Raw genomic sequence first — 13,661 nt, 5'->3', positions numbered from 1 at the left:
TGTACTGAGCTATTTATGTGGATATTTTAAATCATGTTTTTATTTCAGCTAAGATGTATAGATTCATTTTTCCAGTTTCATGTACTTTAATTTATGCCAGAAATTATGTCTTTAGATAAAATAGTTGAAACAGCTATTAATATAGATGATTCCTAACCCTATATCTTGAATCTAGCTGTCTCTTCCAATCTTCAGATCCATATAGATTCTTTTCTTTTCTTTCTTTCTTTCTTTTTTTTTTTTGCTAGATATCTCTATATAGATTTCCCTCAGACACCCCAAACTCCACATGTTAGAAAAACAGAACTCAAAATCTTTATCCTTAATCCTATTTCTCCTTCTGTCCTTTCAGTTGTTGACACCACTCTCCATTTTGTACCCATTCAGGAGGCCTCTTACATATTTCACAGTCTGTCCTCTTATTTCCACTTAGCTCCCATCATTTCTATTCTGGATTGCTGTAGTAACCCCCTAACCAGTCTCACTACCAAAGATTTGTTTCCCTCAAATCAGTACTTCACACAGCCTCCAGGATATTTCTTAAAAACATAAATCCACTCATGTCATTTCCTCCTTCAACTCTTCACTGGCACCCCATTACCTATATGATAAATTTTAGACTCTTCGTCATACTGTATTAGACTCTCCATTTTCTAGCCCCTACTCACCTCTCTAATCAATTTTTCACTTCTTATATTCAATACTTCATTTCATATTACAATAATATAGAACTATCTTCGAGGCTTGAGATTTTGTCTCACCGTATATGCAAGATAAGAAGTTAGTCTGTTACTGCTTCGTGGATGTTGACAATAGACACAAGCCTCTAGGGTCAGGGACAAAGAAGTTTACTATTCACAGCATAGCAAAAAGCATCAGCACCTATATGTTTGTATTGATTTCCCTTTCCCCCAAGAACCATGGGAGAGTCACAGAAGGCCCAGATGGATGCTGTACACACAGCAGTTTTCCATCATAGCACAGAGGAACACTGAACTTCAGGAATCTACGCTTTTGTAGTGAGCAGCTAGTAAACCCAGAAGAGATGACCTCACCCCTCAAATTGATTGCAGCAAACACAACCCAGAGAAGTTGCCTAGGCCAGGAGTGGTCAAGTCTCTGCATTTTTGGCACAAGAACATGCAGTGATGATTAGGGCCCATGGTAAATTGCTTCTCCCAGCAACTCGTCACTTAGCCCTACATGTTCTTGACATGAGCATGCCATTCTGTCAGCTACTCTGATTAATCTGACCAACAGAGGCTGGGGACAAATCTGTTTAATATGTCTCATACAGCATTTAAATAATAGAACTCCAAGCCGCAGGATGAGAACAACCTGCAGTATTGACTTCAGTGTCCTGGATTAAGTCCACTGTGAATAAGTACCAGGGGAGACAGTAGGTCTTACTTTATACAGCGAAGATATACTCTAAGACTATTCTGTTATCTATTATGACCCATGCAAGGGAGTTTGACCGACCTGCTGATCTTTGGTGTTATTACCAATAATTACATGAGGCACTAGGGGCTGAAAAGCAACCCCTAAGCCCAATGGAGAACTATTTCTTGGCCCTCTTTCCCCCAGATACAAACATATAACCTGAAGAGGCACAAGTCACTTTAGTTCAGGATTTGTTGTTAAACGTGGATCACCATTTCGTTGTTTGGCTAAGCCACATGGGCAGTATCACCAAGTAGTTACAGCTTTGATTGTCATACATGGCATAACCCAAGGCCTCTCATGCTGCCATTGATGGCATCAAGCATGGCAGAAGAGTTCAGGTCCATCCATGTCCACATGAATTTTTCTGTTTCATAGCACATGGATGGGGATGACAAACACAAAAGCAGATCAGATTGCAAGCCTCAGCTGCTATTTGATTCAGGTAGTGAAAAGTAATTTTGTTTTTTTCTGGGATACAGTACTGGATCCAGAGGACAAAGAGAGCATCAGTTGTCCTCTTCCTCCCTGTACCTCCCAAGGTGTCCCCTTCCCAGGTGCTGAAGTTGTTGCATTCCCTCCTCAACCACAAAATCAGTGTGTCCCACCCTAATAGCTAGAACTCCTCACCTTTTCTCTCATCATCTCCTACTTGCACCCATACCTTTCACCTAGAAGGGTAGATACATATAGGACAAATTTACAGAGACCCATTATGTCCCCCACTTTAGCCCACGTGGGCATTTAGGAGGACTTTGTGAGTAGTGTACTCAAGCAAGTGGTCATTATGGATGTGTATGATGTAGGACCATGTCAATCAACAAACAAATTCAGGTGGCTGAACCAGAGTTAAGTTTGAATCTCTAAGCTCCCTTTTGGTTGGGCTGCCACCAAGAGGGTGTACCAATGAGGCCAGCCTGGGATTACTCTTAAGGGAAAGAAAGAAGCATCATAACCAGGGATGGACAGGGCGGAACCCCAAATTTTCAACATAGGTGTATATGATTCCCCATTCCTTCTGTCCTGATTACTTCCCAGGAGGCTGCCATAAGGAGATGAGCTCTTTCTGCGGGTGGCCACATACAGTAACCAAACTACCCTACCTCTCTCAGGTGTGTGGATCAGGAAGAGGTAACTGAGGTGGAACCAGAAATCTTTCTGAGTTTATTTTCAAGGAGGCCATGGCTGCTCTTGATAATTTCAGATTCCTGAGGACAGCATGGGGCGTAGAATGCCCATAGAATGTAGAGGGCTGACCTGCCCTGTACACAGTCGGTCTTCCAGAGTTGTCATGAACGTTGGACTGCCTCCCAGTGGTTGCCATCAGGTTTTTTTTTTTTTTTTTTTTTTTTTTTTTTTTTTTTTTTTTTTTGTGGTACGCGGGCCTCTCACTGTTGTGGCCTCTCCCGTTGTGGAGCACAGGCTCCGGACGCGCAGGCTCAGCGGCCATGGCCCACGGGCACAGCCGCTCCGCGGCATGTGGGATCCTCCCGGACCGGGGCACGAACCCGCGTCCCCTGCACCGGCAGGCGGACTCTCAACCACTGCGCCACCAGGGAAGCCCGCCATCAGGTTTTAACTTAGCCAAATCATCAGTAAACCAGGACAAGGCATTCAGGGGAACCTCTGAGCATCAAGGGCACCATTAAACCAGCAGTTTGCCTCAGACAGTGGCCATCTCCACGCCCAGTTCTTTGTCCTCATTGCCAGACAAAGCAGACTATAGCAGGGATCAGGTACGTGGCGCAGTTGGCTCTGTGTTATCAGGCAAGGCTTTGCATTCACTTTCACTTTTGAGCAGCTGCCCACTCGTGTCTCAGCCAAGGGAACCTCTGCTGTTTTCAGTCCACCCAAAATTCTGTATCAAGTAGCAGGGTCTCATTGCTTTCTCCATTGGTTTCCACTTTGGAGATTCCTTGTCTCAGCGGCCACAACTACATTGCCTTTCAGCTTGCTGCCCCATTGTCATGCTTTCATCCCTTCCTCTGCTTGCCCAGGGGAAGGTGAGCCAAGACCAAGGCATCATTTGAGTGGCTTGTTTCAATCCTGCTCTTCCTCACTGAGTCATTAACAGGACAGTGGGTTCCCTTATCTCCCCAACCTTGCCCACCGCTTGGGTATGATCACATGGAATCTTCTCATCCCTGAACCTGACCTGCCCTGGTCAGGCCCTGGTCCTTACTCTTCAAGAAAACTATGTCTCCGTCAGTATCCCCTCCTCATTTCCTGTACTGTCAGGTCTTGGATTTAATTTACCCTACTTTTTTCTTTGTTTATGCCAACTTATTACAAGGTAATAAATTGGTTCTGAGTACTGGCAGAAGACATAAGACTACCATCAGAGACAAAAAAAGCTTTATTACTGATGGCAAAAGCATGAGCACTTGCATTTTTGCATCCCTTACCCCCAAGAACCAGGAGGCAATGCAGAGGTCCCAGATGGACACTGGAGTTCACATGGCATCTGAGGAATGCTGAATTTGGGGTAGCTTCAGACTTTACTACTTTAGTAAGTAGTAAGCAAGACTCTTTATCTAATGTCCTGGGAGACATTAATGTCCCTTAAGACTGCTTGATACAAACCCAACTCTGAGAAATGGCCCAGGTAGAGGAGTCGGCTTTGCATTCTTGGCATATTTAGTAAGAACATACAGGGACACTCAGGGCCCACGGCAGATTGCCTCTCCCAACACTATTGTGGTATTTCTAAGACTCATTTGTGTCTGCAACCATTACAGGAAAGATTGAGATAAAGAGGTTATTGATATTTGTGACCTATATACTTCCTAGAGTTAGTGATTCTTTTTAAAAATTAACATGGTAAATGCCTTGAGAGTTTATAAATATGTAATTACATAGATAGCATTAGACTTTATAGTAACAGATCATGTTTCTATTATTTCCATTTCAGTTTTAAATAATGTATCTTTTGGTATGTAGTATGATTAAGATTTAGAATAAAATATGGCAGAATGCCTACCTTACATTTATTTGTGCTATTATACATATAATACTTCCAGGACAAAATTATACGCAAACCTATAAATGAACAAAAAAATAAATTAACATTTGGTGGACAATTGTTTTCTCCCCAGCTACAGTGAGAGTAAATTAAGTGCTGAGGACACAGAGAGAACAAGAATGCAAAGAGATTCATCAGAAAACATGTAGGTTTTGAGAAAATGTCTAGTCTCTTCAGTGTCCCAGTGGGGGAAAGGACTGCTACAGGCAGTCCTATATTCACACTAAAGCCAAGAAAAGACTTAGAATTTGGGAGTATTCTTTGCCTTGATATGAGGCTATAGCTTTAGAGGAAGCTGTTTTAGAGAAGTGGCAGGAGCAGGACAAAGATAAGCCTCAGGACCAGGAAGCTCCCCTCTAGCTCAGTGACAGTAACTGTGATACCCCTAGTATCACTAGACAGGGGGCTGCGAAACATCATTATAAGTACAGATTCTTATAATGGACCAGGAGCTGGATGTTAGCAGCTATAAGGGTGAGCAAAGAGAAAAAAACAAAAAAAAACAAAAAAATAACAGCAAACAATCTTCTCTTTAAAATGAGCCCTCAAACAAAATATATGAAGAAATCTCATGCTAAGAAAGCTACCAGTATCATCATTCAGATCATGAATTCATTCCTAGCAGAAGAACATAAACAAAGCAAAAAGAAAAGCCACACAAAGAGAGAAGATATTTGCAAAACAAGCTAAGAATTAGTATCCAGAATATGTAAATAACTTCTATAGATCAGTAAGAAAAAGACAAATAGCTCAGTTGCAAAATGAGTAAACAGTGCAAAAAAGCTCTTCACAGAAGAAGAAACAAATAGCTAACAAAGACGTTCCACTTCAAGAAGGGAAATGAAAATTAAATCCATGGTAAAATACAATTGTATACCCAGTATATTGGCAAAAGTTAGCAAGTCTGACAAAACCAAGTGTGGAGAGGATGTGGCGAAACAAGCATTCTCAAACATTACTGGTGGGAGTGTAAATTGGAGTAACTACTTGAGAGAACAGTTTCAGCCCAGCAGCTTCAGAAATTCTGGCACATGTACCAGGAGCTATGAGAAAATTCATTACAGTATTGTTTGTAATAGTGAAAAATGAGAAACATGCTAAGTATTCCCTTAGAGAATAAATAAATATAATATTATTTTCATATGACAGAAAGCTTTCTTCAGTGAAAATGTATGAACCAAAGCAATTTGGATACATCTCAAAAATATTGCTTTGAGTTAAAGGTGGCAAGTAATTCATGTAGGGCTACTTATATAAAGATTGAAAACATGTAAAATAATGCTATGTAGTTTATGAATACATGTATTTGTAAGAAATAAAATGTATCAAAACATTCACTGGAATGATAACCACCAAGTTCTCCAAAGAGAGAAAAGGTAATAGAATTGGGGAAGGACACAAAGGGAGTATTAACCATATATGTTATGTTTTATTTCTTAAAAATGAAAAATCTAAAACAAAATATCAAAGTATTTCACTCAGAACTTCCATATCATTGTTATTAAGATTAAATGACTTTTCCTAAAAAAAGGAATTCATCTTAGCAAGTTGGACAGACAAAAATATGAGCTTAAGTGGCATTTTGAGTTGATTTGTTCCCAGATCATTTCAAGAGCTATTCTCCAGGTCAGAGAGCTTTTTCATTCTCTTTTACCCTTTCAGATATTACACTCCTTTTCATGTATTTGGGGAAAATCCAAATGTCATAATCACTTACATTACAGACAAAAGAAGCTCATGGTGTTAATAATTACAGGAAGATTAAGATGAGGATTATTAGTACCTAACAACAACGGCAACAACAAAAAACCAGAAACTGAGAAATGACGTCTTATTCAATGTTTCAGAGACATTAGGAAATATCTTCACATTTCACTGGCATAATAGACCTCATCATATCAGAGTTAATGTCCTTTTAGTGATGAAATCAGGACTTTTTTGTAACTTTAGCTCTCATTTCTGCTCACTTACCACCGGAATTTTCTTAAGAATATACACTCTTTTGATCTATTATCTCTTTTGATCTTATACTATTTCCTACCCAGTCAGAAATTATAAAAGCAAATTCCAAAACAGTCTTCACCTCAGGATCATGTTCTGTGTGGCCCTAAGATATGATACTAAATTGTTAACTTCCAAATCATCCCCAAAGTATTTGTGTTATAATAAACTTGAAAACTTAAGAAGTCCAAATTTCAAGCAATAGTGAGGAAATGTTTAGACATTTTGTTTGTTTGCTTTTGTATTGAGGAGGCTTTACGGGAAACAAAGTAGCCTATAACATGTGTCCCCAGGGTCATACAGTCTTCAGGGGGTTATCAAAATAGCTTGCTGCCTCAAACTAGTGTTGTCCTCTTTTCCACTGATATTACAAATACTCTCCTGTTGTCTGTCCCCTCTGTTCAGTCTCAGAATTGAGTTTGCCTACACTGGGCATTTAATAAATGCTTGTTCATGAGACCAAGGAGGTTGACCTTGGTCCAAATGGATTATATTGTTTCTAGTCCCAGCATTCGTTAGTAATATCTGATGTGTCTCTGTCCTTTGGAATAGAAGAAGCTGGCCTGATCATATAGCTGACCCCTCCTCAGGGTACCAGCTAAATTCCTATTGGGTATGTTCTTGTTGGTACTATATCACCTTTATCCGTAGGTAGAGTGTAGACATCTTTCTCAATGTAAAAAAAAAAATCAGAAAAGCCATTATTTATAACATTCCAACTATTTTTACTTTTACCTGTTCCTAACCTTGGTTCTCTCCTTAATCAGTAGCTGAACTATGTATACCATATTCAGTTAGATCTTTCTATCTACATGCCCTCTGTCATGGGCCATTCTTGGTTCCACTTGACCATTTTATTGCTTCCTCCACATTGGAAAACTGTCCATAATAAAGTTAGCAAACATTACTGAGCATTTGCTTTGTGTACTGTTCTAAGTACAGAGATTACCTTTATCATTTCATATGCATGATAATCTCAGGTACTATTATTATTCCTGTTTCACAGATGGGGAAATTAGAGTCACAGGAAGATACTTTAATTGATATGTAAAAATTTTCCACGATACTTCTGTAAGGAGCAAAGATGAAATCTATGTCAAAGAGCTTTGTAATAAGTAAAGTACAAACATTTTACTCCTTCCTGCTTTGTAACAAGGTTCAATGGATGTTTGTTGAATGAATGAGTGATTATTACTGAGGTGTACGATGTTTTCTGTAGGTAGAATCTGCAGAATAATGTGAAATGTAAATATACCAAGCACTGTGTCTGTAAGTCAGTAGCCACCCCCTAACACATTCTAGTTTCCTCCTTCTCCTTCCCATTTCCTCTAAATTTCAAATTCACAATGACTGATTGAATATCTTTAAAAGTCATGATGAATTATTCTGTAATATTTGAAATGTTATGCTCAGAAAGGTCAAACCTTATTTTTTTGGTATGAAGTACCACATATGTTTATTTTTCCTGGGTATTTTTCTCTTTTTCTGAAAGAAAAGATGGCAAGAGATTTAGAGCAGGGTGCCCTCTTGAGGAAATTTTAGTACCTTCTCAAAAACTTGCATTGGGTGAAATCAGAAAATCCAGATAAATGATGTCCACTATGAATGAAGCTCAGATAAATAAAACATTAAAAAGTAATAGTAGCCAAATTCCAGATATTTGAGAGTTAATATTCTTTTTTTTTTAATATGTTAGGGGTAGGAGTTTATTAATTTATTTTATTTATTTTTGCTGTGTTGGGTCTTCGTTTCTGTGCGAGGGCCTTCTCCAGTAGCGGCAAGCAGGGGCCACCCTTCATCGCGGTGCGCGGGCCTCTCACTGTCGCGGCCTCTCTTGTTGCGGAGCACAGGCTCCAGACGCGCAGGCTCAGCAGCTGTGGCTCACGGGCCTAGCTGCTCCGCGGCACACGGGATCCCCCCAGACCAGGGCTCGAACCCGTGTCCCCTGCATCAGCAGGCAGACTCTCAACCACTGCGCCACCAGGGAAGCCCCGAGAGTTAATATTCTTAACTGTTATGATCTAATTTAGCAACTGTAAATAAGAATTTTTAAATAAAAACAAAAACCTCTAGAAGATATTTCATTTCCTCTTATTCACTCAGTCTTTCAAGTAATATTTATTAAGCACCTATTATGTGCCAGGAACCATGCCGAGCACAGTGGTCAACAAAACATAGTCTCTGCCTTCATGATGCTTACTGCTTATGAGGGAAATCTCAGTGAAGGGAAATAAAAACATATGTAACTACAAACTGGGGAAAGTACTATGAAGGAAATGAAAGGGTACTGCAATAAAGAAGAACAAAATAAGTTCTGCTTAGGGTGGTCAAGGAAAGCCTCTCTGAAAGGAAATAAATAAGCTGCATTCATTTGTTTTTCAGTCCATTCCAAGTTTCTCCATCTAGTATAGACAACCTTATGACCCTTTTCCTAGCCTTGTTCTCCCTTATCTCAGCCCTGGAGCTGAGGTGAATCCTGTCTTTGCCCCTGCAGGCAAGTCTCATTCTTCCTTCTGCACCTCACTGTTGCTCTAGCTAGTTCCCTTTGCCTTACTTAGAGCCTCACATGCATCACAGTGGGGAACCTGCTCAATCAATAAATGTCTTCCTTACTAATACCAATAGCTCCTGATAGTAGAACATTAATGCATTGTAATTATAATACTTAAAGGTCACATTTCCAACAATGTTAAGGATGTAGAGGGTCTCAGAAGATGAAAAAGACAGGTAGCCCTGCCTGCCACTATGCTTTGAATAGGGAAAGAGAAAATACACATGAAGTAGGCAGAGAACTTGATCATGCAATGCAGTTTGTTCATGTTGACTTTGAAATATCTGTGATACCAAGCATATTGAAGTCTCCAATCAGAATTGGAAATATGGAGCTAGATCTCAGGAAAGAGCTTAAAAGAACTACGGAATTTTTTTGTGTGTGTGTGTGTGTGTGTGTGTGTGTGTGGTACTTGGGTCTCTCACTGTCGTGGCCTCTCCCGTTGCGGAAAACAGGCTCTGGACACGCAGGCTCAGCAGCCATGGCTCACGGGCCCAGCCGCTCCGCGGCATGTGGGATCTTCCCAGACCGGGGCACGAACCTGTGTCCCCTGCATCAGCAAGCGGACTCTCAACCACTGCACCACCAGGGAAACCCAGAACTATGGAATATTTTTGTTGTTGTTTTGGTTTTGTTTTTGTTTTTTTTGCGGTACGCGGGCCTCTCACTGCTGCGGCCTCTCCTGTTGCGGAGCACAGGCTCCGGACGCGCAGGGTCAGCAGCCATGGCTCACAGGCCCAGCTGCTCCGCGGCATGTGGGATCTTCCCAGACCGGGGTACGAACCCGTGTCCTCCGCATCGGCAGGCGGACTCTCAACCACTGCACCACCAGGGAAGCCCCTGGAATATTTTTCAAGGGTTTCAAAGCTCACATAGACATACTATAAAATGGTCGACCTGAGTCCCCACCAGTGTATTACTCTAGCCCTTGTAGCTTAACTTCTTTCTCCAGATGGGTTGGTTCTGCCAGATTGGAGGGTTTAACTGGTGTGGAGAGCACTGCCTGCAAATGGGCGGCCTACAGTGATTTCTGGGTTGGTGTTTGTGTGAACAGATGAGTCTGGGACCTGAACTTTGAGGAAGCTGCTTCTACCTTAGTTGTACCTGTAAATAGCTCTCGTCAAGAAAGCTAACCACCTTTTCCTTATTAACCAAATGACTGTGAACAAAATATTTAACCCCTTTGAATCTCAATTCCCTCACCTGTAAATTGGGGTTTAACATCTCTACTTATTTCACAAAGTTGTTATACTTTAAATATAAATAATATGTGCTGTGCTGGTCAGATTGTGCTGAAACTAATACATTCACACATTGTTGCAACTAGATAGTAATTTGGAAAATACACCAAAAACCATAAAATGCACAAACTCCTTTGACCCAGTTATTTGGTTCCTGATAATTTATTCTATGGAAAAAAATATGTGAAAAATAATGTACATTGTAGCATTTTCTATTAAAAAAATATTACAAGCAATAATAGAATGATTAAATAAAATGTCTTGCCTTAACACAATGAAATATTGACCAGCCACTGAGTAAACTAAATGCATATAGAAAGCGGTTGGAAAGAAACATGAAAAAATAAAACAATTGCTAGAGTAGTAGAATTATAAGTATTTTCCTTTTGTTAATTTATCTGAATGTTATTATTCTAGCAGAATAATTAAAATGCTTAAAACATTTTAAAATTTAAAAAAAAATTTGGCTCCAAACTAAATTTCTTCTTACTGTCTCTTATTTTTTATTTAGGGAAATTATCGTTTCATGAAACTCTTACTTACACGCAGAGCAAACTGGATGCAGAAGGATCTAGAAGAAATGACTCCTTTACACTTGACTACACGGCACAAGAGCCCTAAGTGTTTGGCGCTTCTGCTGAAGTTTATGGCACCAGGAGAAGTGGATACACAGGATAAAAACAAGGTAACGGACTGTCAAAATCGAAGACAAATAGAGCAGAAAGCAAATGCTTTATTTTATGATGTGAAATCTCAAGGAAGATGGCCTAAATTACCACTCATGCATGGTAGAACAATTCCAAGTCTCCACACACCCCAGTAAAGTATTTCACTTAAATTCTGTCATTTTATCCTCCCAGCAACCAGGTGTGGTGGGTAGTATCATCTTTTTACATATGGGAAAACTGAAGCTCAAGAAGATTAAAACTCCGCCCGAGATCCAATTGGCAGGACTGGAATTCAAACCAGGCCTGTCTAACTCCAACTCAGTATTTGACTGCTAGTCAAGATAGTTGCTAAAGGTAGTTAGATTTGTGGTGGCCAAATGCCCTGGGTAATGTACTAAGTGCATAGTGCTTTAATGGCCTGGGCTTAGGCATCATTCTTCTTGGGTTTCAGTGTAAAAGCCACCACTTGTTCTATGTCCATTGAATTACTTAACTCCTCTATTCCTCGATTTTCTCATATGCAAAAAGGGGATAAAGGGTTGTTGAAGATAAAATGAGATGATATATATGAAGTGTTTAACACAATGCCCAGTGCATAGTATTCTCTCAATAAATATTAGCTTAAAATTATTATTATTAGTTCATTTTGATTCTAACATCTGCTCTGGCATTCTTACTAGGGTCCATTATCTTCCCTGCTCTTGAGTTTTAACATAGTGGACCCATTGGTCATTGTTTTGATCAACACTCTGATCATTCCTTACAAGAAAAAAATGTGGTCTTTAGTTAGACAAATGCAAGCATCCTCTTCCTTTGCATCAGGCACTTAATCATAGAGTCTTGCTAACTCTAGCAGTCTCGTGTAATTAAAACTCTTATAAGTCATTCACTGGGTTTATATTCAATAATCTTTTCACTCCCATAGTATTCTTTATGTGATTTTTAGATTTTGTTTAGTAGTAATTCACATAACCCAGAGTTCTGAAATCAACTTTAACTTTATTTTACAACTTGTAAATTAATATTATTCCTAACTCACAGCATTTATAGTGCTAATATTTCACTGAGAATTCCCTGGTGGTCCAGTGGTTGGGACTGTGTCTTTTCACTGCTGAGGGCCTGGGTTCATCCCTGGTCAGGGAACTAGGATTCCACAAGCCACGTGGTGTGGCTAAATAAATAAATATTTCACTGAAAAAAGCACAAGACCCATTAATCACTTGAGAAGCTACAACTGTCTTTGGGCTTCATGTCTTCCCCAATATATTCTGTGAACTTCCTGCTGTCTTCCAGTCCCTGTATGTTCTTCTGTTATTGAACAGGGATGGGAGGTTATTCAGTCAGAGAGATGGAAAATGGATCTGCATAGTCCAGGCAGCCACAGAGAAGAAAGAAGGACAAAAGCATAGAGCACTGAGTCTCAAACCATCTGAGGTGAAGGATCAGTTTTTGTTTTAATTTCTAATCTGTCACAGACCAATCATATTATAAAATACATTAAAAGTGAGCAACAAAAAACCAAACAACTCAAAAAACTGGCAAAGGACTTGAATAGACATTTCTCCAAAGAAGATATACAAATGGCCAATAAGCACATGAAAAGATGCTTAATATAACTAATCACAAAAGAAACACAAATCAAAAACCACAGCGAGATAGCACTTCACACGCTTTACGATAGCTATCATCACAAAAAAACAAAAATAACAAGTGTTGGTGAGGATGTGGAGAGATTTGAACCCTTGTGCACTGTTGGTGGGAATGTAAAATGGTACAGCCACTGTGGAAAACAATATGGCAGTTCCTCAAAAAATTAAACATAGAACTACTATATGATCCAGTAAATCTACTTCTGGTTATATATCCAAAAGAATTGAAATCAGGAATGCGAACAGATATTTGTACATCCATGTTCATAGCAGCGTTACTCAAAATAGCCCAAAGATGTTACTCACAAACCTCCCAAATGTCTTTTGATGGACAGCTGGATTAAAAAAATGCAGTATATACGTACAGTGGAATATTATTCAGCCTTGAAGAGGAATGGAATTCTGACACATGCTACAATGTGGATGAACTTTGAGGACATTATGCCAAGTGACAAGTCAGACACAAAAAGACAAGTATTGTAAGATTCCACTTACGAGGTACCTAGAGGAATCAAATTCGTACAGACAGAAAGTAGAATGGTGGTTGCCAGGTGACGGGGAGGAGGTGGGAATTGGGAGTTATTGTTAAATGGGTATGGAGTTTCAGTTTGGGAAGATGAAAAAATTCTGGAGATAAATAGTACTGATGGTTACACAACAATGTGAACATACTTAATACCACTGAACACTACACTTAGAAACAGTTAAAATGGTAATTTTTATGTTATGTACATTTTACCACAGTCAAAATAAAAAAAGACTTACTAGAAAAATAAAAAACAAAGATGTAAAAAAATGCAACCCCAAACTTTTTACTGTTAGGTTCAACAGCATAATATATTTCAGTAAATATATTCAGAACAGGGACTTCCCTGGTGGTGCAGTGGTTAAGAATCTGCCTGCCAATACAGGGGACACGGGTTCAATCCCTGGTCCAGGAAGATCCCACATGCTGTAGAGCAACTAAGCCTGTGCCCCACAACTACTGAGCCCACGTGCTGCAGCTACTGAAGCCCACGTGTCTAAAGCCCACGCTCCACAACAAGAGAAGCCACCACAATGAGAAGCCCGCGCACCACAACGAAG

The 13,661-nt window shown here is 39.8% G+C and overlaps 1 protein-coding gene across 4 annotated transcripts in view; it reads left to right on the top strand.

The window, feature by feature from the left end:
* Positions 1-13,661, top strand: part of INVS (inversin) — a 139,088-nt gene that overhangs the window by 51,966 nt on the left and 73,461 nt on the right. For all 4 annotated transcript variants that reach the window (XM_032634576.1, XM_032634572.1, XM_032634574.1 and 1 more), the window contains one exon: positions 10,770-10,943. In XM_032634576.1, coding sequence (XP_032490467.1) covers positions 10,770-10,943 — 174 coding nt within the window. The remainder of the gene's footprint in view (positions 1-10,769; positions 10,944-13,661) is intronic.

This window comes from Phocoena sinus, chromosome 6 (assembly GCF_008692025.1).
Source record: "Phocoena sinus isolate mPhoSin1 chromosome 6, mPhoSin1.pri, whole genome shotgun sequence".
Classification (NCBI taxonomy): Eukaryota; Metazoa; Chordata; class Mammalia; order Artiodactyla; family Phocoenidae; genus Phocoena; species Phocoena sinus.
The sequence above is the reverse complement of the archived record's forward strand: the minus strand, read 5'-3'. Positions and strand labels throughout refer to the sequence as shown.